We start from the raw sequence: 25,170 nt of genomic DNA, 5'->3' as shown, positions 1-25,170 counted from the left end.
CGTTCTATGCGAAACTACTATGAGAAAATTCAAATATCTGCACAACCCTAAAAGTCGCACGTTTGTGGTGGCTGATGATCTTGTCAACGTGTGATGGAATGACTAAGCACACAGGCAGCAACCTTCTTTGAGGGGGGGGGGGGCATCCAAAATCTTGCGCCATGTCATGAAAAATGCCTAAATCTAAGCGGTGATTATGTGGAAAACCAGCTAGAGCATATATCTAAAGTTTGCACATAATAAAACATTTTTCATCACTCTTGTCAGTCCATCAGTGGTTAAAAAAAAACTGAAAAAAAAACAAAAAAAAAAAACAGCCCTTATGCTTCCTGCCCAAAAGCTTTGAAACAATTTTAATGGGCAAGCCCACTGGACACCGCAATAACATACCTAAGTGCATTCTCAGGTCGTGGCTCACTTATTTGGAACTCCGTAACGTTTTAGTTGGAAATATATACTATGTGCAATGCTTATTTACTCCAACCAGACAAACTAAGCAATTAGTTAATGCCGTGGCTCAGGGAGGAGAAAGAAGCTATGAGCTAAACTCGACATCATTGCTTGTTGTGAAACCACTGCAGCAGCTGTTTTAAAGGTAGCTGCCGCGTTGGCTTCACTACAAGCACTCATGTCATGTTTAGCCCCACCTTCTTCCTGTATAAGTGAGACGTTTGCTACAGCACCAGAAACACACACATATATGCCACTACTATGAAAACTTGTGAAAATCTTGAAGTACAAATTTCTTTTTTCCACGTAACATGAAAACATTATTATGGGCCTCTCGGTAATTCAAGACGTGTTTATGAACCCATCCATTAGCTGCACAACCCCAGGAGACAAACAGACATTAGTGAAGAAATCTGCAACTAATCTGCAAAAAGAGTTTGTTGCAAACTTTCGCTACAAAAGGGGAGGGGCCCACCTTCTTGTCGTGGCTGGTGGGCGGTGGCTGGCGGAGGACTTGCCTGACCACCTGGACCACGCTGTCCATCGGAAGCACCTTGATGGCAGACACCAGTTCCACCAGCAGCAACTGGTCGGGGCTCCACTGGGGAATCACCTGCACCGAGAATGTGCACAGACACAGAAGAAAAAAGATGTGCACCTTAAGACCACCTGCTGACAAGTACCAACACCCCTCTCTAGGTACCCTCATATTTTGTTGTTATTGTGCCTTTTGTAAAGAGCAAGCATTGTCTGTTTTTGCATTTGTTCTTGGCATATCTCTGCTTTTGCCTGCAAGCGTCACAATATCTTCTTAATTATTGTAATATATCCCAAAATATAGCCCTTCCAGAAAGGCCAAACTGGTTGAAAAGAAGGATGGGGCAAGTTTTGCCCGTCCATCTTTTTATCTCTCTCTTTGGTGCATGTGTGCACGCTTTTATGATGCTTACTTTCCCTCGTTCTGCTATTATATTTTTGGTTCAAGTCGGGGTTTGTGCACAGTGCACAGCAGAAGCATCAAGCTTCACAGCTCTGCACTAGCACAGGCATTGAGCTTCACTGCTACCCAAAGGCGTGCTAGGAGCAGCGGCTGCCTTGGGTGAGCATCTGGGCTAGCTCTATAAACTTGAAAATATTGCTCACTCTTGTGGATCAACGTTCTTTAGCTATAATTACCATATTTATATGAATTTAGGTCGACCCATTTTTCAATTTTTGAAAATCTGAAGTGGGGGGGTCGACTTATAATCGAACCAAAGCATTCCACCAACAAAACCAATTGTGATGTCATGAACACCTTGGCTTGTTACGAGTCCAGCCGGCTGTACCTGTAGCGTTCCGCCATTCCGTGCACTCATTTTACAGGACCCTTTTTTTTAATTGCAAAAGCATTACTGTATTTGCACGAATATAACGCGAGGGCAAGTTTTGATGCCCTCAAAGAGAAAAAAAGAATTATTACTATTATAAGGCGAGCCGAGGCTGCATCGATTTCTTGCACTCGGGGACATAGCAAAAGTTAAAAGTCAATGGAAATAGAAGAAAAATCAGTTTATGTTTTGACTGCACTCATCCTGACTGCTCAGATCCTTCCGTTTACAATCCACTTGGCAACTATGCAGATAAGCAGCAGCACGGCACCCACCGCTTGGCTGGTAATTCCTTTTTCTTCAGCGTGAGCTCCTCGGCAGCTTACAATTTAAGCAAGGCACAAAGCAGAAGCACCAACACACAAACACCAGACCACTCTGGAGCAGAAACTAAAAAAAGCGCAGGCAGAAAAAATACTGCTGAACCTGATACACTTCTTCTGGTCCCTCAACATAAACAAACGCCTCGTGTTGCGTGTTGCACGATTGCACAAACGCGGTTGGTGGTCTCGTCTTGGCTTGCGTTGACTTGGCCTGGCTTGGCTTGAATTGGCTAGTGCCCGCATTCCCGCATAGCGCACGCGTATGGCGCGCGCTGAGTTTTTGCGACTAAGTTTCTGTGGCGTGCGCGCGTTGTACAAACACAAAAGCGATAAAAATGCTTTTTTATGTTTTCTATTTGCCCCTTCACATGACCCAATAGCTAGTAAATTCCCTCCCACACCCCAACTTCTTTTCCCACCCGATCTCCTGGATTGAGCAGGAGGAATGGCTTTCTCCTCTGGATTTCCCAAAACTTATGCGCCTCGTGGCTAAACTCGATTCCGAATATAATGCGAGGTGCAATTTGGAGCACGTAATCCCGAAAAAAAACTTGCGTTATATTCGTGCAAATACGGTAACTGTTTCATGGACCAAGCCAACGTCATCAGCCACACCGAATGGCAGATAAATTCCCGAAGCCGTGATCTGAGGCATCCCAGCTTTGAAACCACGCAGAAAGCCATGCAAAATGGCAATGATATGAAGCCGTCGTGCGTCAGCTTCAATTAGCGCCTCACCATGGCGCTGCATGTCAGCGAAGCAGCGGCTCCACTGCTCCACGCCCAAGGTCAGCGTGGTGAGGAGAGCGCGTGCGCACACGACCGTCGACGCAAGTAAGCCGCAGACAAAATAAGGAAGCGGAGGAACGGCATGCAGGATTTCGCATTCACAACTCATAAGAAGGGCTCAGGTGTACCTCGGGTTTTTTTTTTAATCTGTGGAAGCTAGCACCACTGATGGCAATTTGCAAATCAGCCCAAATGCATGACGGTAAACGGCACACGGCGCGCCCAACTCCAGGGCGTGGCGGCACTTGCTCCAAGAGCCACACCGGAATGGCCACTGGAACAGCCTCACTCAGCCTCACTCCCTGCTGCTTTTTTATCACGATTCACGGTCGCACATTATTTGATCAAGTGTCGAGATCATGGTGGTGTGCCAGCTACGTTTCTCTGTATTGACATGCTTGATCCAGGCAGTTTAGATTTTTGGTGCTCACTTCGGCCATTCTTTATCCAAAAGCAATACACAACTCCGCTGCTGGATGCAAGTTAGACCTGTCGGAGCAGGCAGTGCTGCAGTGGCATCTTCAACAGCGCATGATCTTAACTATGACGACAAACTACAAGAGGCTTCCACGGGACAAAGTCCGGACAGGTCTGGGTGCCTCCCGGAGTTAGAGGTCAGGCTTGCAACGTACGCGCAGAAGTGCACGATCGGTCCCAACCCGTGACGTGCGACGCGATCACTGAGCAAGCACAGAAGATGCGGTTTGTGCGATCATTTGCGAAGTGCCAGATTTCGTTGGATGACGCCGACGATGTGCTTTGTGAACGTAGCAGCGATGACGACGGGAGCGACAGCACAAGCGCGGACGAATCATAGTCTCTATTCACAGACACAGTGAGAACGACTAGGGAGCAGCTTCAGCTGTCCCACCTCCAGCATGCGCTTCCTAGCTTCGATAACGATTGGGCACCGCGTGCGCCTCATGCCTGCGTGCAAAGCCAAAGCACACTGGAAGGCATCGAGCGCGTGTTGGAGGCTGGGCTTTCGAAAGAGACACCCTGCCCTTCTCATGCGTTTGCCGTAAAATGTGCCCCTAAAATATATATATCTTTTTTTTTTTTTTTTGTTGACGTGCAATGTAAGTTTAGCTTGGTTGATTTGCAATTGAGTTGACTTACAATCGTGTAAATATGATATATGGCAACCCCAAATTTTGAACAGTGCCAGAAAAAGAACCATTGACATACTATGTCTGAATACACATCCGGTAGCTCTCTACAGTCATGAAAGTCAACACAGAATGAATAGCTCCAATGCCGTCTTCCCAGATCATATGATTTTCTAAATATTGTCGCCTGAAAAACGTTTACTGCTACTGTGTGATTCTTCTTATTTAAAAACGATTTCGTGGGTGCACTCCTTTCAGACTCCAAGAAGAAAGAACTCCTTCCTCAAGGAGACCTGGTGTCTCGTCACATATGGAACCCAAGGAACCATGTGCTTAGTGCGCAAGGATGGGATCATCATCAAAGAGGCAGCCCACGTTAATAATGCAGAAGAGGCCGTGGAGAGGGTAGCACCGCTGCTCACCTTACGTTGAGGGACCGCATTCTTCTTTCTCCGCTCGTACCAGACAACCGCAACGGCGGCCATAAAGTTTGAACCATAGCTCAGCGAGATGGGGCTCAGGAAACTCAGGATGTGCTGCTTCACCACCTGGAATTCAGCCAAACGAGTGGCCAGTGCCCAGTGGTGGTCCAGCCAGCTTTGAGTTTGGAGCAATTTTTGGAGCAGAAAAAATCTCATTATGGAGCCATGTTTGTATCAGAAAAAGTCGCTTTTTGAAGTAGCTTTGGAGCAGCATACACGTAAGTTTGGAGCAATTCGGTGCAGTTCCCTATTAGTGATACCAGCATGCATTTATGCGATCAGTTATGTGATGCCCATTAAAAACCCAAATTTAGCAGTTATGCTGTACTATAGTTGGTGACAGTTTAAGAGTAAAGTGGAAGCTCTTCCCTCCTCTTCCCTCTTTTGCAGAAAGAACGCTGGTGAGGGTCTCCTCTCCCGCGGTCTTTCCAGTGACGCCTGGCCGCGAGTTAGGCATCACTGGAAAGACCGCGGCCATCTGCGGGCCGGACAGAGCGTGTCCGTGGGCGGGGTTTTGAGAACCCTGCTCTAGATAGAGAGGTAAATTAGCACCATACAAAGTTTCATCACGTGAAACAAGCAAATAATGAATAAAAATATTCTGGGACTTCCCTAATGTATAGACATATTAACAAGTCATACAATGAAGGATTCAGATCATTTGACGTTAAAAAAGGCAACAATTCATAACCAAGCAGTCCCGACCAAGCATGCTAATGAAATGGGAACCGCATGTGCGAGCACATTCACATAAAACAGTGCCACGCTTCTGAACATGAGCACGCAGAAAAAAAAAGAATTACTTGTGTTTGCTAATCTTCAGTAGTGTGCTTCGAAATGCAATTAAAATGGTTAAAACTGTGGTGCGTTAGGAATGTCGGTAAAATTGGTGCGAACCCTGTGAAACAATCCTGCGGAGTCGGAAACCTGGGTCGGATTGTGATGGCCAAACCCCTCTGGATTCCCACAGTTGCCAGACGAAAACAAACTCTTACAAAAACCAATTCGTTCGCAGATATGTTCGCCTTGGCGCAGTTTGGTGCAATTACAGTAAAACCTCGTTATAACAAAGTTGAAGGAGCGGTCGTAATTATTTCGTTATAACCATTAGTTTGTTATAGCCAATGTCCATTTCTTCCCACTATTAGCAAGCAAGGGGAATTATGATTGCTTTGTTATATCCATTAATTTGTTATATCCTGTTTTGTTATAACGAGGTTTTACTGTATTCCCTTTGGGCGCAGCAAGGTGCAGGCAAGCGGGAATTTATCAAAATGGCGCAAATGTAGCAACTGGATCACTCCGAGTGCCCTTGCAAGGAAGCTGCAGTTGGATTTGGCTTTGCCAGATTACGCAGTTTGAGTACAACAAAACCCAAATTCCTATTAGTATGACTCTGGGTATCCAGCTTCGTTGATCAAAACTCTGCGAAAAGAACAACAAAATTATTCATTAAGATTACAAAGAGAGCAGCAAGAGGAATGCAAGTGTGCAGAAAAAGATGATTTCTGTGCATTAAAAGAAACTTCCTGCTTGATTCGTGCTACCTTAAAAAAAACATTTTGATATGTTTTTTTTTTAAAGATTGCATAATGCTTTCTTATAATACATTTAAAAAAAAAAAAATCTTTCAGCAGAAGCAACTAGTAATCTAAAACTTCCCCTAATCTCAGCCTATTTATACAAGAACTTTTTCACACTGTAAGCCTATGAGAAAACTTTTTATCGACCTCATATGTGCTAGGGTCGTATCTTGCAACATGTCGTACAGACGCGGTTCATCAACCAACCGCCGTGAACATGTTGGGGATCTCAATCACAACTAAATAAAAACCTACGCTCAAACAGCACCGAGCTTGGATATTACTCAGGAACCTGATCTGAGCCAGTACGGTTGATCTTAGATTTTAGAAAGCACCCAAAGTTTCTGCTCTGTAGGTCAAATACAAACTGAGCATGCCACACACCCGCTCGTCGTAGCGATTTAGAGTGCCTGTTCTTGGCACGTGGCGGCGAGCGACGCAAACTGCCGCTGCATTCGGAACTTGCGCAATCAGAGGCTTCGGCAGTCAACTGGACGAGCCTAGCTCTTTTTACGGTTATCGGGCCAGCTGATGGCACTTTCACGTCCGAACCTGGAATGTAGCCTCAACGCAACGTGTAGCGCGGAGCTTGCGGTCACCCGTGGCACGCTGTGCACGCAACCGTTGACTGCCCTCGGAGAGGGAACTTTTCTCAATGGGAACTAGGCAGCAGCAAACCGGACTACACATACTAAAAAGGCTCTCGCGTTCGGGCTTTGTGCACCACCAAAGCAGCAATGGCGGGCGGAGCAAGGTGAAGAGGGAGCAGGAAGGAATGCATGGGGCAAGACGAGATTGCCGAGTCCAGCAGTGACGCGAAGCCAGTCGCCATAAAAGAACACATGCAAATGAAAAAAAAAAAAAATTTGTTTAAACAACCTAGATGGAAAAAAGAAAGTCATAAAACAAATTTACAATGAAAAAATAAAAACTTTTAGAGCTATACTTACGGTGCGAAACGAATTTGTAGTTGGCACCCATGGGAGCCAACTACAACGAATGGACACATGACAGTGGCACAGGTCCACCACTGTTAAGTGGCAGACCTGTGCGCTGCCGCACGCCGAGTGTGGTGCGCCACCAATTGAACGCGTTTTTACACGCCGCCGCCGCCGCCGCAGTCGTTGACGGAAGGGAACACTCCGGCGTGCCGCTGCCGTCAATTTCTAATTGGCGAAAAGGTCCATCACGTGGTGCTTGCGCTCTCTCAGGAGCTTCCTTTCGGCTCTAAAAGGTATGTATTAATCTTTTTTTTTTTTTTTTTGCACTTAAAACAAAGATTAATAAGCCACTTTTAGAGCCCATATGAAGCTCCAAAAAGAGCACAAGCACCACGTGACCATATCGGCCAGTCATTTGACCGTAACAGCCACTTTTCTGCGGGCGCCAATCACAAATTCGTTTCGTCCCGTATATATAGCTCTAAAACTTTTTTTATTTTTTTTATTTGTAAATTTGTTTTACAATGCTTTTTTTCTATTTAGGCTGCTTAAAAAAGAAAATGTTTTTTCTTTTGCATGTCTGCTTTAAGGCTCGTTCAAGCACTTGCGACAGCCTAAGACCGTGATCCTTGAAACCTCTTACGACGATAGAACACTGTGCTGCCATCTATCGGATAGCCGGTGAACAATTGGTAGTTCTCTATATTTCCTATTTATTTCGCTCATCATTCGTTCTTCCTTGGCTCAAAAAACTTTTGGCAATCTTATACATGACCATTTCTCATAAAAAGTACTTACAGTTCATCTCGCAAATACCGCAAAGACTTTACTCGAATGAAATGCAGTTTCAGGGGCATCTCATAGATGGCGCCAGCGTGCTCTCTCGTCGTAAGAGATCGGAACAACTCGGTCCGAAGCAAATGCAAGTCTGTAAACAGGTTTTTATTTAGCGGCCTACAGGCAGTTCAGAGCAGTGTGTACCGTGCGCGACAGACTGCAGTTTCGGATGGACGTCGGCAAAGTTGTTCTTAAGGCTACGCATTCGGAACGCCTTCGAGAAATGCCGGAGAGATGGCCGATTTCATTTTACCTTGGGCGCACCCATGATCCAGAGCCGGGACTGTTTGGCCCCGCTGCCGGCGGGGGGCCCCCCGTCGTCCCGGGAGACCGCCTCCCAGACGGTGACCAGGGCAGCCAGGATGCGGGGCAGGTTGCTCAGCAGGGAGCGTCGTGTCGACAGGATTGGGTCCAGGCTGCCCCCGCTCTCCCGGTTGTTCAGATCCTGGACAGACGGCCACAAGCTCAGACCATGGCCAGGCTAGACGGCGGCATCCCTTACAGCCCTTGCTCTCGCTAAAAAATGACGGGACTTTTTCTACCGCGCAAGAGCACGACCTTGCAAACCCATCGAATACTGCCCGAGCCACCCTGAATGACTGTTCAAACCACCGTGATTAAAATTGTACGCAAATGTACTCATACAAAACAACTGTAGTGCACCGATAGGAATACTTTCGGCTTACAATAAAAAAAATGCTCGTTTATGGAAAATTGTTTTTTGATAAGACGAAGAAGAAGCTGCGTTCTCTAAGGAGGTACCCCTGAAACAGGGGTACTTCCTCAGAGTGACTTAAAGTTCCCTCGAAGGGGCAAGGTCGCACCCATCCAACCAAGTTGCGGTGGGAAGGAGAGACTACCCCTCAAGTGAAGGCCGTACAAGTTTTCATACTAGCCCAGCCGTGCTCAGGCTTAAAATAAAAAGGCACCTCTCTTCAAAGGTTCACAAAACAGAAGCCCAGATTCATTGCCTTCAAAAGCAACAAATTGTTAGTACAAATAGCCGCCCACTCCCCAAAAATAACTGATTTTGTTTCCCAAGAAATGTAACTGCATCAAGAAGTTTCAAGACAAGCACAACATGGCACAACATCATTAAAGGACCCATGAAACAAATTTTGGGCTGGAGTAAATCAATTTATATTGGGATTTTACTAATAGCACATCGTTCAGTGGGCCAAAAGAACAAAGGTAGAAAGTCAGAAGCCTGACTTTCGCAACGAAAATTTGCAAAACATAGCGGACTATTTCATACCTCCTTCCCTTCGTAAACTCTCCGCCTTTTCACTGTGATACATCCGCGGACCCCGCAGCGCGTCACCGGGCTACTAGCCACCATAACCGGGCACCCGCAGCGCGTCACCAGGCCCAAGCGCACGTCACGCGACACCGGACCTCACTTAATCCCTTTAACCCTAAGCTGACATTGCGGTGGAACCTACGCGCTTGCCGGACCAATCAGCCGCCTCCCTTTCATCACCTGACCTCATTCTCTGCGGGTCGGTATGCGCGAGAGAACGTGATCATGTGGAAAATGTGTGGCTGGCCCAACGAGCACGTAGCTTCCACAGCACTGTCAGCTTCGGGGTGAACGGGGTGGGGAAAGCAACTAGTTGGAATTTTGAGTGACGGGCTAATCTTCTAGGGGGACAATGGCTGTGTCCGGCTACAAAAGCGAGATTCCGAGCAAGAGGGGACAAACCCCTTTCCGACTTCTTGAACTGTTTGGTACAATGCGCGATTTATGAGTTGAGGAGGAAAGCTAAACACGAAAAAGTTGGAAAAGCGTTTCATGACTCCTTTAATGCGAATAAGCGGTCGCTGGTTATTTTCATTTTCTCTTATGACCAAAACCGAATGTGGTAGGAAGCGCTCCTATGGGGCACAAACACCCGAGTGGTAAAGTTTGGCACACATCAGTACCCTTTTGAAGCAAAAATCCCAAAATGTACCAATGTCGTGTTCACACTAACAGTTCGACACTTAACGTACGAGAAGGCTTCAGGGTTCCTTTAGAGCAACAGCTGTTATAGGAACTTACCAGCTGCATTCGCGGCATCGGCGTTGCACCATGAAGAAAATTCCCAATCATGTGCACTCCATGACATTGGCCAAAGTGCATGCACTTGGCTCTTGCGAAATGCTATCTGATATAAAGCAACTCACCTTTCATAACAGTATTCTTAGGCAGGGACATTGACCCATGCAAGCAGTGCATGAGTCAATGTCCCTGCCTGTCCCCACAGTGCATGAGTCAATGTCCCTTTCCTATATCCCCCAGAGACCACGAGGGTGCGTTGTGTGTGATCGAGGAAATATTGAGTGGATAATTGTAAAAATCGAGGTCACTATGCGCAATAACAGCCGCTGCTGTCACTTCTTCCCACACTGTGACAAAAAGCTGCAAATATTTTTTCCGCACTAAAGCTAAAAGAGAGACCACAGTGCAACGTTCCACGGCACCTTCTGGGGGTCGGTGTTGGAGAACACGTGGATGAGGTTGTAGATGATCTGGGAAACGTTGGCGCTGGGCGTGAGGGCCGGCGGTGCGGGGGGCGGTTGCTGGGTGACCGGGTTCACAGCCGGTGCCGCCACCCCATCCAGGAGGCAGTAGTGACAGAGGAGGGTCAGCCCTTCCACCAACGAGATGAGGTAGTCCGGGGGCCTGGCCACACCCTCTCCCTGGACGCCGGGCCTGCACTCACGGAAACGGACGTTCGCAGCACTGTCCAGTTTGGCGCACCCGAATTGCGCTTCGCTCGCTGCTTGCCTTAGTCACGAGGCGAATATTGAAATGAGTGAAACTCTAGCCTTCGTTTCAGATCAGCACCATGACCAGGGTGTAAGATAGACAGGTGGGGAAACGAGAGCCAAATGAGCGACCGGATTGTGTCCCCCTCTGCTTTTTCTTTTTCTGTGGCGCCATCTATGTGGAGCACCGCGAACTCTCACTCCGGGTGAGCGACCAATGGCGACCGGCTAAACTGACGGAGATGGTTTCTCGTGGATTTTCAATGGAGGACTGTCGTGCTCTCGGTTTATTTTGCGCACTCTCCCATAAAGTTCGACGCATATCCGATTCCGACTTTTTTTCCTCTCGCCGCAGCGCTATCTGTCGCAAGTCGGGGGTACCCGCAAGCAGACGAGTACACAATTCGGTCACGGCGCTGCGGTAGGGTTCAATGGGCCGTTTCCCCACCTGTCTATCTTACACCCTGACCATGACCAAAAGATGGATGTTAGCTTTGAGTACTGTCACGAAGGATGACCGTCAGTTGGACAAGTGGTAAGTAACAGTAAAAACGAAAGTCTGTTGGAAAGAACATAACACCAACACTTCAAGCTGGTATCACCGAGACTTTTAAGAAAACATTGCGCACCCTACCAAAAAGGCAACTTTCACATTCATTCTGAACTGGACAATTTGAAATTGGATAAAGATCTTAAAAAGAGCATACAAAGTAAATATGGGGGATAATTCGCAAATAAATGTATGTTATTCTTTTGTGGTCATCCAGCATTTTTTAGCGCCTCTGCCAGGGCAAAACATAATCTTCAACTCCTAGCTCATTTACCGCTCATTCACACTGCGCGGTTGTATAAAGATCCAGTGCAATTGCATGCGCACTCGATGACATCAAGTGCGCGTGCAATTGTACTGGATCTTTATACAACCGTGTTCGCAACTACTTTGCGAACGTGGATCCGCTTCCAGTGTGAATAAGCGGTTAGAGTACCTTAATTTATAATGGTGACTGGGCCTCCACTAGGAAAAAAAAAATTAAAAGAGGAAACTGTTCAACTGTGCTCAAGAGCACAGCCTCGTTTCGTATTCCCCTTAGCTGCCCCCATTCACCCCTTCTTTAATCTCGGAACATTCTCAAAGCAGAGTTCCGCGCAGGGATTTGTGGCCACTGACCCTGCCCTGTCGGAGACGACGGCCTCGAGGTTTGAGCAAACCTGGCTGGCCACGGAGAGCACGAGCTGGGTGAGGCACTTGCCCGCAAAGGGCAGGGCACACATCACCAGGCTCAGCCAGTGGGAGTGAAGCTGGGCCTTGTGCTGCTGCCGCAGGGCCGTCAGCGTGGCCGTCCCGAACATGGCCTGGCACGGGATCGGCACCCCTGCACGACGCACGGGCGAGCAATGTGTGATGCGACAACTCTCTCAAACTTTGGAGAGAAGGCCCGTTCGCACACTTGCATCTGCTTACGACCGAGTTCTTGGGACCTCTCATGACAAGAGAACGCACCGGCAAGTTGGCGCCATATACGTATGAGGCGACCCTGGAACTGCATTTCATTAGAGCGAAGGTTTTGCATTATTTGCGAGATCAAATGTATGTGCTATCATTAGAAATGGTTGTTAAAACATTTAAAAGGTTAATGAGCAAAAAAAAAAAGGGAAGAAGGATGCATAAAAAAAGAAAAAAATATATGGAAACGCCAAGTATTTCATGACTACCCGAAAGATGGTGCTAGTGTGTTTTCTCGTTGTAACAGATTTCAAGGCATATGGTCATAAGCAGTCACAAGTGTGTCAACCAGCCTTCAGTTCTTTGGTCGTGAGAACCTTCACCACGACAGGTAAGTACAGGGGCTTGTCTCTGTCACAGTTCAAGTTGTAAGAAGGAATTCCCTCGGTGGATTCGGAGCAGTTTGGGGGCACATTTTACAGCGATAGCTGTTAGTAGGACACCTCGCGGTTTCGCACCGTCAACCGCGCTCCGTATCGACGCTGGTCATTTTCGGTTCTCTGCCAAAACATTCCACAGGTCGCTGATAGCAAGGTAGCAAGCAAGCAAGAAAACATGCATGGTCATGCATGGTAGCAAGTTAAAATGTATGGTCAGAAAAACAGTCCCAGCCAGGCCATCTGGCAGTGCACTGGGATAAGTGCCCTTGTGACCCAGAATTACCGTAGCACGAACAACAAATCTGAGGAGACAAGCAGATAAAACTGCCTCAGAACTTTACGATGCATTCTGTATCAGAAAGTAAACGGAAAGCAAGTGCATTGGTGCCCCATCAATGCACCTGACAGATAGAGTTTTATTTTCAAAACAAATAGCCAGAAAGAAGATATTAATAGCATCTGTTTGTTTCAATAATCCTCCATTTGAGAGTGCACCTCGTCTTGTCTACTTCACTGTTCGTTTATGCTGCGCTTTTCGTTTAGCACGTGTGACTCTTCGTACCGAAGTGAACTACGAAAACATGCTCCCCTCTAACATAGACAGCTGAAATGCTCTCCACTTAATGCACCCTCATTGGTTCCAAAACGCTATGGAATTTTCGTCCGGTCTGTTACTCGGTGTAATACGAAACGCCTGAGCAGACTCTATGGTGTGCGCTCGCACCTTTACCATTCATTCAGTCCACCTGCTTCGAAATGACACCTTAGCGGCTCCGACGACACACCTCAGCTATCGCTGCGTTTCACCTTACGGGTTGTTTAAGGTACCTTCTGGCACCTGCAAACGCACGCTAGCATAAACTGCTCCAAAGGCGTGAGCATGAAGAACTTTTGGATTGCTCCAAATACACCGAGGGAATTCCCCGTAAGAGTGACAAGAGCTACAAGCAGATCTAGGCAGAAGTTCAACGTTAGAGCTCGCATGTCGTGCGAATTGCAACTCTCGAGGCACCTCTGTCCCCTTGAATAGCAGATCAATTTACTCAAGGTCTACGGCAACTAAAGGGTCACTCAAATCTGAAATATTGCATCTTCTAGTATACACTGCACGACTTTGGCGCTTTTTTACATTCTACAATAGAAAGGCAGGCATAAAAATTTGCCAACAACAAGTTAGGACACAAACTAGCTGGTTTGTTGGGATCCTTAAACCCTATATAAACTCAAACTTATTTCAAATAAATTCAGCCATGTTTGAGACTTTGTGTGTTGTGTTCGTTTTTAGCTTCTTCCCAGTCTCTGGGTTTTGTCTTAAATTATGTTCAAAATTCACCATTTTGGTTAGTGAGCTCTCTCCACCACTACACTATTAGTTTAAATGACAGTCCTTAAATACTGATTGAAGAACAGTTAAAACCGCCGCTGGCTTCTTCGTGCCAACAGTGTTGCGGAGTGTAGTTGCCAAATAGTTTTGGAAATCGCCTGTCCCAGAGCAAAAACTGAACGTCAGCAGGAAGTTCAATGAGGGAACAACTTGCAAAAACAATGCACCATGCTGGTAGCGAAGGGTGGACATCTGTGGCTGGAAGCGTGTCTTCTGGGCCACCTTGTCCGTGCTGGGCTTGTGTGCCGGGTGGGTGTCGTCGCCCATCTGTGCTGCCACCCGGTCCTCGAAGATGATCAGGGCTGCTATCAGCTGCAGCAGGTACACCTGGAGCACAGAGAAAATGAGGAGACAAACCTAAATACAAAAGAAATAGCTCGCTAACAAACTGCTGATAATCTATCACCCCGAAACATAGGCCTCCAGCCGTTTGCACGTCAGTCTATTTACCTGTCAAAACACATAGGACGTGCGTGTTTTGAAAAAGAACACCAAACACACGGAGACAAATAGTCAAACATTAGTAGTTTGTAATAAAAAACAGTAATAATACTAAAAATAATAGCAATAACAAATAATAGCTTGATTTCAGACAAGTACTATGGGAATAATGCTGAATAATACAATGCATAGTGAATAGAGCAAGAAAAATTCAAAAAATGCATATTTCTGACACACGAGTCTATGTCACGACGAAAATCCCGCTTTCAAGCTGCCGTTTCACATATTACTGTAGACAGGAATCTGAAATCACTTTGCTATATCCGCTTCTTCGTTATATCTAAACACCATAAAAGTAAGCAAAAAAAACAGATTGTGAGTTGAATGAATACATAAGTAAAAGCGACGATAGCTGACCCAAAAAACTTGCGTGTCAAAGACTTCACGATCTTAAAAAAGAGTTTGCTTGTAGAAAAAAGCATCTCTACAAAAGCAAATATATCATGCAATGTAGATGTAACTTGACTGGGACCGCAGCGAAGTTTCCACTTGACCAATTTTTGCCTGGCTGGTTGTCAAGACCATATTGTGACCCACCATAGTTTTATATGAATCTCCACAAATTTTTATTTGATATGAAAGTAAAGGTACACAGATTTCCAGCGTATCCTCGTTAAACAAAAGATCCATTGGTGGATTCTTAGGGAATGCGTTAGCATGACCCTTGGAAACACCACACACGTCCCTTTTTGGGAAACGCTAACACTGACCCTTTAACTTTTCTCCTTTGGTCTCTTTTGCTTCTTCTATTTTTTGCTGCCTCTTTTTGTCCTCGTTACAGGGTCAGTGTTAGTGTTTCCCAAAAGGCGACGTACGTATCATTTCCCAAGGGTCATGCTAACGGATTCCATAAAAATCCACCAATAAATCTTCCTGTAAATCTTTTCACCCCTTCTCTGTACTCTGCCTGTCAGAGTATGTTGACGCCCTTAGATAAAGTCTTCAATATCGCTCGTGAAAAGAACCACATCCCTACCACTCGTGGAAGGAACCGTATCCATATTACTCATGGAGGGAACTGCATCCATCATTTTAACTACGCACACACACATCATAGCACACGCACCACTACTACGGAAACCCAGACAAAAACAACCAGCGACGGCAGAGCGGCAACTGAGCATGCCCGCACTCCACCGTGCCATGGCGCAACAACCCCTAGATAACAAAGCCGTAGTACTGAATGAGATGGCGTCATCAGCGAAGGCCAATGCTGGGCACAGATTCGACCCGATGATTGCGTCAACGTTTGGCTCCAATTTGACTCGAAGCAGAGCGCTGACGCAGCACTCGTTTCCAATCTGTATCCAGGGTTGGCATTCTCTAATGACGCCATCTCTTTCTGTACTACGGCTTTGTTATCAGGAGGTGTGTGTGGCACCTCCTCCTCTCTGGCGCGTAACTTTAACGAAAACGAAAGGGCTCGTTTTATCAAAAACCCCGAAGTGTCTATCAGTTTGTCAGCGCCAGGGAGAGAGGGAGAGGTTAACGCATGCTGGCATCAGTACTTCAGACCAATGGGAGTTTCGCACGTTTCAGCCTCTCTCCCTCCTTCTGCCTCTCTACCCAGCACTGACAAACGAGACACCACCGGGTTTTCGACAAAACGAGTGTTCTAATGCTAACGCATAAAACAAATGTAGAGCCCTTCCACTTCACGTGAAGATGGAGGACCAGCAAAGCTGTTATCTTCACGACATCTAGGACGATGTCTAGAGGACGACGTCTAAGATGACCTCAAAGACGACTTCTTGGACAACCTCAATGCCGCCGCCTAGAGGACGATGTCCAGGACGACCTCAAGGACCACTTCAAGGACGACCTCAAGGAAGACACCTAGAGGATGACCTAGGGACGACCTCGAAAACAACCTCTCGGACGACCTCAAGGACGACGTCTAGGACAACCTCAAAGCTAGGACAACCTCAAGGACGGCTTCTAGGACGACGCCTAGAGAAATTCAGCCTTTTCACACTGGTGAAAACCAGAGTGGAAAGGCTGAAAAGGTTGCCGCCATCTATGAGCGACGGCGGGAGCTGTCTGGAGTTTTGTGTCGACATTTGTTTGTCCATGGACACGACACTGGGGAAACTAATCCTTAACAGCTCCGCCGTAAAAAATAAAGATAACACGGGCCGTTACGGGCACATGTTTATCGTGCCTGGAGAAAGCGGTTGAGGCTTCCCTGCATGAGTTCTCTGCTGGATTGGAGCCACTTCTCGCCAACCGCGAGAAGCTCCGATCAAAAGAAAATTGCGCGAGCTATGTACGAACCACGTTCAGAGCCCTATTGACAGCTGCAACGGCTGCCGCAGAGGACGCCGGCGGTGGACGGCATTTTTCCCGTTGATGCGCACTTCGTTGAGGAAGGCGGCACGCTTTTGTTTCAAAGAGATGGCCTTTGTCTTCCCCGCCAAGGTACTGGCAGTGCAAGGACTCGCCATCGTTGAGTGGCAATCAGTCGCCGAATCGATGCTTGTGCGAAGCTATACTTCCGCGCAGAGAGCGACCACACCGACTAGCGACGCTGACACGAAACACAAAGAAAGAAAGCGCGCATGGCACCGAGTTCACGCTGAAGTTTGTGTTTCGTCGGTATAGAGAGCCTAGATTTAACGAAGGGGGCAACTCCATCAGCGTCACATGGTTTGTGGGCCAAGTTTGCAAAACGAGCTGCAGCCTGCAAAGAGTCAAAAGCCTCCACCGTCTGCCAACATGTCTGCCTCTCTGCCTGGTTTCTTTGCCACGCTGGCCGCGAGACAACCAAATGCAGACGCACTTGAGCCTATCTGCCCAGGAGGCGTCTGCCACTAAATTGGAGTTGCTCCCTCTCTCAAATCTAGGTTCTTTCCTGGGTGGCAGCAGTGGGGTAGCAAGGGACTGTGACTGCGCACCGTGACAGTGTGGGTATTTCGCAATGGCGGCTGCTAAAGGAGTGGCGGAGAATATTGCCGGAGCAAGGACGGTGTCAGCCTACAGGGGGGAGAGAGAGGGAGCCTTGCCCTGGTGTGAAGAACGACGGGAAGAGGGAGAGCAGTGCCTTTGCTGAAGAGGGGGGTTTTGCATTCATACATGAGCATTTTTTTTCAGGAGGGTGCACTAACATCTACCGCTGTAACGATATAGTTGGCAGTGGGCTCGCAGGATGTGGTTTACTTTGCACCAAGAATGCCAACATATTTACAAATCGAACATGGACCAGCCAGCCGAGCACAAGGCTTTGCATGTGCATTACGTCACAACTCGCGACTACCGTCGAGACCGGTAATAAGAGAGCCAAAGAGAAACGGAAATCACTTCGCTATACCCGCTATTTCGTTAAAACCGACTTCGGTTATAACGAAGTCAAAAGGAAATGAGAAATTGTGATCGGTTCGCTGTAGCCACTATTTCGTTATAACCGGCTTCAACAGTATGACATCTGCTCTTGTCACACGCAAACGCGGACGTGCCATGTAACACGCACACAATGTAAAGGAACATAAAATCCCTCACCTGGAAGGTCTCCTGGAAATCCTCGGCCAGGCCTTCCCCGACGGGCACCTTCTCGTTGAACTCGATGATGTCCGTGGTGATGGCCCGCTCCCCGTCGGACCCCGTCTTCTGCTGGAACCCGTACACCGAGGCCACCAGGCAGTGCAGCAGTGCCTTTTGCACTTTGCACCGCATCAGCAGGTCCCCCAAATACACTGCAAAGCTGCGCCCGCTGTCCCGCACCACTGCCACCATCTCAGAGAACACCAGCCGGAGCAGCTCACAGCATAGTAGGCGCACATCCCGGTTCCCTGACAGCTCGGCGGCCGTGAGATGGGCCTGCGGCAGGCTCGGGTAGTAGCTACGCACGAAGTAGAGGCAGGCCGATACGAGCACCTCCAGGAACATGCTGCTGCGGTACCCGGACAGGGCTTCGGGCGCCATCTCCCCGTGGAAGTTGTTGCCGAAGATCGACTTGCGGTGCCGGGCCAACAGCGTCTGCAGCTGCGCACCGCGCTGCGAGAGTGAGCTGCTCACGCTCGTCGTCGCCATGCTGCACAGCGCCGCGCGCGGGTTCGACTCCACAACGAGCTTGAGCACGCCCAGCGCGTAAAGTGTCTTCTGAGAGTCGAACACCTGGCAGTAGAGGAGCAGGTGCGAGTGGAGCGGGTGGGCCGTTGGCTGGCCAGCAAACGCTCCGACGGAGCTCCTCTTGGACTCCTCGTGGAAGACGGAGTCTGACGCGGCGGCATCGTCGTCGTGCAGACCCTTCGGAATGGACGTGGCGAGGTCGACGATCTCGTCCAGGATCGAGCGCACTATCTCGTGCGCCGAGTCCTCCCTGTCGCTGGCGGCGTTCTCGTCGGGTTCGTCAAAGGAGCTCTTGCGAAGCGACGTCCCGTGGATGCGGGTGGCGTTGGAGAGGTCAGGGGCGTCGTAGCCGTAGGAGTCCAGCAGGTAGTCATTGGTGAGGGACGTCAGAGAGCCAAAGGGGTTCACGAACAGCGACATCTGGTGGAGGGAGTCCAGGGAAGCCGGGGGAAACTCCACGTCCACTTTGGAGCTCCGCGTCACGACCTGCAACTGCAAAGACGCCGTGTCATGGGTCGGAACATGGAGCAGGCCCGGAAAAATAAATCAGAAATCAGGTGCAATTGCACTGTAATTTGTAATTTTGCATGTTTATCCCACAGTGAGATGATATGCTGCAGTTCAGGGAAAACTTTTTGGAGAGCAAATAATAAGTGCCATATGATCGAAATATAGACAAGCGGCTGGTTCCTAGCATTCTCTTTGCAGTATAAGGCAACACAAGAGGCACAATATTTAAGTCCAGTGCACCAGCAGTTTGCTCATAAATCTACCAAACAGCTGACTGTGCGAGGATGTAAAAAGAAGTCGGGGGGCGCTTAAGCTTCGCCTTTAAGAGTGGAAGGTGATAGCGTTATCGTGCCCCGTGTGCAAAGCCTCCTCATTAAACATGCGCTTGTTTCCAAGCCGTGCAAGCATGTGTGCGTGGTCTAGTTGGTAGCGTCACGTGTCACGTGACGTCACGTTTTCATTGGAATTGGCCCGCTAAATTTTGTGGGAAAGATATTTTGCTAAATTTAGCGGAAAAGTTTCCCGTCAAATTTAGCAGGTCGACAAGGGTCATGACGTCCCAGCCACGTGTGACGTCACACGTGGCCATCCGCGTTGCATTATGAGAATTTTGGTCCTACCGACACCGGATTTTTTGTGACACAAGCTCGTAAACACTGTCAGGTTAAAAAATCCAACTTTCCACACAGAATGAACTAGCAAAGATATTTATACGAGGCAAGAACACTAACCTCTGCCACAGCAAGAAACAAAGGATCCACTGCCACATGCAAAAGAGCGCTTTTGCAATGGTTCTCACACTTGCAAAACCAACCGGTCACAGACATTTCCTCGCCACAGTTCTTAGGCAGTCACCGCCAGATAAGGCAATCAATATATATCAAACAGCTTCCCACCGAAGAACCAAAACCACCGCCGCGGCGGTACAGAACGGTCCTCACCTTGGACCCGTTGCCCTTCTCGGGACCAACGATGGAGGTGAGCGCCAGCACCCTCTTCTCCGGATTCACGGAGGCAAGAGGGGCCACGGCTCCGGCCGCCACCTTGGCCTTGTCCACGTGGTAGATGACGTTGCCCCCAACGCTGCTGATGGCGAAGATGCGGGCCTCGGACGAAGAGGCCTCGTCCCTGGCCAGCACGGGCACGGGCTCCACCGTGGCGGCCATGCCCGAGTGCACGCTCACGTGCTGCACCGAGATGCGCGCCGTGTCCGGGTGCAGCAGCACCATCATGGGCGGCTCGAGCAGGCGGGCCAGGTCGCCGCGCAGCAGCGAGTGGTTCAGCCACACCTGGGAAGCTGCCCGCTGGGGACCCCAGGGGCGGCTCAGGCAGTGCAGCATCTGGAACAGGCACCTGCCCAGGGATGCAAAGACGGACACGGAGCATCAGATATGTGAAAAGAATAGTAACTGTGTCGTGCTGTGCTAACGATGTAACCACGGCAACCGCCATGGTTAACGTTGTAGCATTGGCATCGGTTGCTGCCTTTATGCACAGAGGCAGTGTATCCTCGCGTACGTGTCCCGCTTTAGTCCCTCAGCTGCCTGGCTCGCTCGCTGATGCCCGCTTAGTTTCTGTTTCTCGTCGAGCCATAGATTCGATCCGGTTCACATCTAGAGTTGTACTGCTATGCAAAATATTTAACCTTTATATGTGAGCTTCGAAATGCCCTGCAAAAGCACAGCATCCGTCGTAGTTACATGAAATTTGGTGGATGACCATACTGGCCTGTCGGTCTCCTTATATGATTGTTCCGAGCACATTACTCTGAGCAACTAGAAACACCAGAGGATCAAGGTACAAGGTTGATGAGCCAACTTTTGCCAAATTTCATGCGCCATATTTTTTGTACCCGGTGCATAGTCCGCAGCGACAAATTTGGGGTCAAAAATAGAAGTATCTGCTTAGATAGACCGCACCTGGTGAATAGTTTGCACTTAGTGCTCAGTCAGAACCAAAAAAATTCGGCAGACACACTTAAGACTGCTTCCGTGTAGGAATGCGAAAGCATTCCTACGTGCAGTGCATTCCAAGAAGCAGCATGCCACGTCTTCCCTTTTTTACACGGCGTGCCGGCTGTGACATCACGCTCCCCCACTGTGCAGGCGCAGCCACCCGCCGGCTCCACGGCAACGTGTCCGCTTCGACCTTGAGCGCCCCCCTGCCTTCCGTGACGAAACATATGATATGACACATTGCAGCCAATGGGAATTCTGCTTGTGGGTGCCGTTTTTCTGCTACAGACGGTTACTGACAATGTTGGCTTCGCTCCATGAGACAGTTAATGCTTTCGCATTAAAATCATACACAGCACAACTTGACAAATGACTGCTGTATTAGCTCCCAAAGAAGCTTGTATCATACGTAAATCAACATTAACATACATCGTTATTCATAAAACCCTTCACGTCTTGTCAAAGTGAACAATCTAGAAAAAAAAAAAAATCCTTGTATAGTCTGCATTAGTAGATAGTCCGCATCGGCTAAAATTTCAATTTCAACCGGAAAACACGGTAATTTATTTTTTGTGCAAGCAGATAAATGTTGCAATCATTAGAAGCTTGTTTACCAGTTTGGAAGAACACGTCCTGTCAGGTCTTGCACCTCTTTTATTTCCCAGCACTGTCCAAGTTCCTTAAACAGTTTTGGTTCTCTTTGAAAAAATACAGTTTATATTATCATAATTTTATATAAAACATTATTTTTAGGAAAATTATTTTATGCAAAAATTACACAGTTTGTTTTGAGTTTGTTTTATATTATTAATAATTATTTATATAAAATTGTACAAAACTTTTTATTGAAACATCAGAAAAATATATTAGGATTTTACAAAAAATGCACATGCAAAAGATGAGTATGACACACTAATTCACCTGATTAACTTGTAGAGCGCCTAAAAAACGAGGACACGAGGAAGACGAGACAGGACCAAGCGCTGATTGCTTGGTCCTGTCTCGTCTTCCTCTTGTTCTCGTTTTTTAGGCGTTTTATGAGTTAAACATGCACCAACTAGCCCACCTATCCATTTTACTGTAATTCACCCGATTCCCACAAATTTCTGCAAAAGAAGGAACACCAACCTGTCAAACGAACGAACCAGACTGGATGGAGTAGATTTGAACTTCAGATTCCTACTAAGGTTCCACAGGATGGAAAACCTCTTCTGAGCTTCAGTTTGTTCCTGCAAAAATAGAGATACAAAAAGCTGTTGTAGCAAGCAGATTGCAAACCACACACAAAAGGTCAGATATGTCAGACACCGCTCACCTGGGTTCTTACAGTAATCTCATGTCGAGATAAGGCCAAATAAAAGAGTGAGTTGAATACACTTAAGTTAATAATAGAGAGGCCGCAGCAGAGAATTGGCTTCCCATGATGCAAAGCACAGCATATCAGGAGCTTGTCATCAAGCAACAAACTGCAGCTCTAAAACATTTTCGACAAACTTATAAAATTTAGAACGAAGATTGACCTAGCATCATGCAAACATTTGTACAATGAATGAGGTTTGGTTACTACAGTCAAACGACCACGTCACATATACCTGCTTTACAAAAACACCCGCTTCATGAAGAAAATAAACTCCTGGCTCATTATGTATTGCTTGAACTCGCTAGCCAGACCACCATAACAAACTCCAGCTTTAAAAGAACATACCTGCTCAAGGAATAAAACTTTCTGAAAAACAAAGGTTCTGCAATTGACTGCCGATAAATTCTACCACTCACACACACTACAGTGACAGCAAGAACAGATTCCTTTCCCCTTTCTTCCCCACCTACGCCCCAGTAATTTCTCTTCCTTCCCTTTTCTTTTGTGCATGTCAAACAAACAGCATGCTTCAATGAGGCAAAAACAAGGAACTAAAAAATATGAGGCAAAAACAAATCAATTTAAAGAAAAAAATTAATTGCCATCGATTTCTAGTGCAGTCACCGTCGACCGAGCGCATCATCAAAGGCTTTACGATGGTATGGTCCTTTGACAGCAGTACCCTGTTTTCTTTTCTTTTAATGATTAGGTTTTAACCAGGTTTCTTACACCTGCCTTCCTTTCAACTTTCACTGGCAACTTCCAAAACATTCAGTATTCGCTCTGAACGCCGTTCACGCAGACCCGACGCTACACAAAAAGTATGTTCTGACTTCTGGGGCCCTAATCTACACGGCGGGATCAAGTGGGACCAAGAGACCGGGACATCCCTGCCTGCTACGATTGGCCGGCGCCGCACCACTGACCAATCGCAACAGGTGGCGATGTCCTGGTTCCTCGGTCCCGCTGTGTAGACTAGGGACCCTGATGTCCCGTTCCTTGCACCACGCATATTAAAACAAAGTGACTCCCATATCTACCTAATGTAAATGCAGAATGTGCTAAAGGGCTGGGGTCCCTGAGAAAAGTGCAACTGGACACCACGGAAACCGTTACCAAATGTGGAATATGGAATAAAAAGAGTGGTAAATTCTGAAGATGGAATGAAATCCAAAATGCACCCCAACGGGAATCGAACCCATAACCCCACGAACCCACAACCCCACGACTGTGAGCTCAACATTTTACCACTGCGTTAATGTGTGGGTAGACGTAGAGCTAACTGGCTTTGTCTCTATCACGGTGGTAGTATGTACTAACTGTTTGAATGCGAATACCAGGCGCCGGTGTCACTGTGTTCAAACAGTTTATGGGAAGGAACAAAAATTCAAGAAGTGCCCATCATCCCATAAAAAATAACATAAAATCACACAACATAACAAAAAATTTTTTTTTTTAAGCTGCAATGTTTACTACAAATTTTAAAGAATGCCACAAAAACACATCCTGCATACACATTTACTTCTGAGCGTAGGGTCAAGCTAAATGGAGCATTTTTCTGCCAGTCCCCAGGACGTTAGACAAAAGGGATTCCGACCATCTGCTGTTTCGACAAGTACAAGAACTGAGAAGACACAACCTCTCCACTAATTTTTTTTTCAGCCTCCAGGGAGTTAGTTATAGGACAAACAGGAGGGCACAGCCTCTCACCTGCTCGTCCTCACTTGAAAGCGCCCTGCACAGGACATCCTCGCAGGCCCCGTCCCCCTCGGGCGCCACGTTGTGCAGCAGCTGCAGCAACTCCACTGCCCTCAGGTGCAACGCTTCCCTGTGCGGCTCGAGGAGCTCCCAAAGTCTACCGGCTACCACCCGGACAAAGCGCGTCTGCTCCAGCACGGCGCTCAGGTCTGACGGGCGCACCTGGGGATTCAAAGGGGTTGCCAGCAATTCGAGACGGCCCAGAAATAAACATGTTTTCCCGGTAGAAATAAGAAAAAATGTGCAGGCGAGCCAGTGAACTTTCAACTTCTAGGAAACCCAAGACTTGGGAAAAAAATAATCGGATGGGCTGTCCCGGAAATGCAGCCGCAGTGGGGTATATATGTGAGACGTCTTGTGCATGCTGCAGAAGGTGCATGGGCACCAGGGTACACCAACCACGTAACCAAATATGCAACTTACATTTATTCACGCATTACAAAGCTTACATGTCTAACTCATGTTATTTCTAGTGGGGGTCTTACAGTCTAATCACACAATCGTGCTCGTTCCCTAATCGCTCCCTATGGAGACAGACACGTTCTGCCAAGGTCGAGGGGTGGGCAAGGATTAGCACCCCTCTGCCTCAATGCCCGAGTCTCTTCGTGCCATTTCTGGACCCTATGTGTCGAACGCAAGAACGCCATGGCCGAGCAACTGTCAAAACTTCTGCAACCAATTACAGCCTTGTAAGCCTTATAACTTCCGATGAGCACTGATCCGAGTTTGACAGGTTATACCTACTATGGCAGAGTGAGCTCTCACATGACCACTCCCGCTCGGATCGACAAATGTACTGCCGAGCAATACCTCCGTGAACGCCACGCACGAGGCGTTCACAGAGGCGGGTCACTCGTTCACGACGCTTGTGCACAACACACCTTGATGATAATTTTTTCATAAAAAAAACTACTACTCATAGAAGGGAGTTTGTGTTAAAGTTGACAACACACACACAGGTTGTTTTTGTTCGCAAGTTTTGAAGTTTCAACAAAAAAATTTAAGAAACCCGAGAATCGACGCTCAAGCTTTCATTTGAGAAGTGTGCGCTCCAACGTCGCCCCTGCCGGTTTAAACGCGACTGGCCAATGTATAAAAGTGCACTCATGTGACCACTA

General features: G+C 47.6%; 1 protein-coding gene across 7 annotated transcripts in view; it reads right to left on the bottom strand.

The window, feature by feature from the left end:
- LOC8033753 (protein dopey-1) overlaps positions 1 to 25,170 on the bottom strand; it is a 66,861-nt gene that overhangs the window by 23,219 nt on the left and 18,472 nt on the right. For all 7 annotated transcript variants that reach the window (XM_042291704.1, XM_029995747.4, XM_042291706.1 and 4 more), the window contains exons 12-21: positions 24,005 to 24,214; positions 22,063 to 22,163; positions 19,921 to 20,332; positions 17,900 to 18,961; positions 14,071 to 14,230; positions 11,804 to 12,008; positions 10,348 to 10,579; positions 8,138 to 8,329; positions 4,464 to 4,589; positions 926 to 1,063 (exon numbers count right to left, since the gene is read on the bottom strand). In XM_042291704.1, the coding sequence (XP_042147638.1) occupies positions 926 to 1,063; positions 4,464 to 4,589; positions 8,138 to 8,329; positions 10,348 to 10,579; positions 11,804 to 12,008; positions 14,071 to 14,230; positions 17,900 to 18,961; positions 19,921 to 20,332; positions 22,063 to 22,163; positions 24,005 to 24,214 (2,838 nt within the window). The remainder of the gene's footprint in view (positions 1 to 925; positions 1,064 to 4,463; positions 4,590 to 8,137; positions 8,330 to 10,347; positions 10,580 to 11,803; positions 12,009 to 14,070; positions 14,231 to 17,899; positions 18,962 to 19,920; positions 20,333 to 22,062; positions 22,164 to 24,004; positions 24,215 to 25,170) is intronic.

This window comes from Ixodes scapularis, unplaced genomic scaffold (assembly GCF_016920785.2).
Source record: "Ixodes scapularis isolate PalLabHiFi unplaced genomic scaffold, ASM1692078v2 PGA_scaffold2__306_contigs__length_199485367, whole genome shotgun sequence".
Classification (NCBI taxonomy): domain Eukaryota; kingdom Metazoa; phylum Arthropoda; class Arachnida; order Ixodida; family Ixodidae; genus Ixodes; species Ixodes scapularis.
This window is presented reverse-complemented; position numbering and strand designations above follow the sequence as displayed.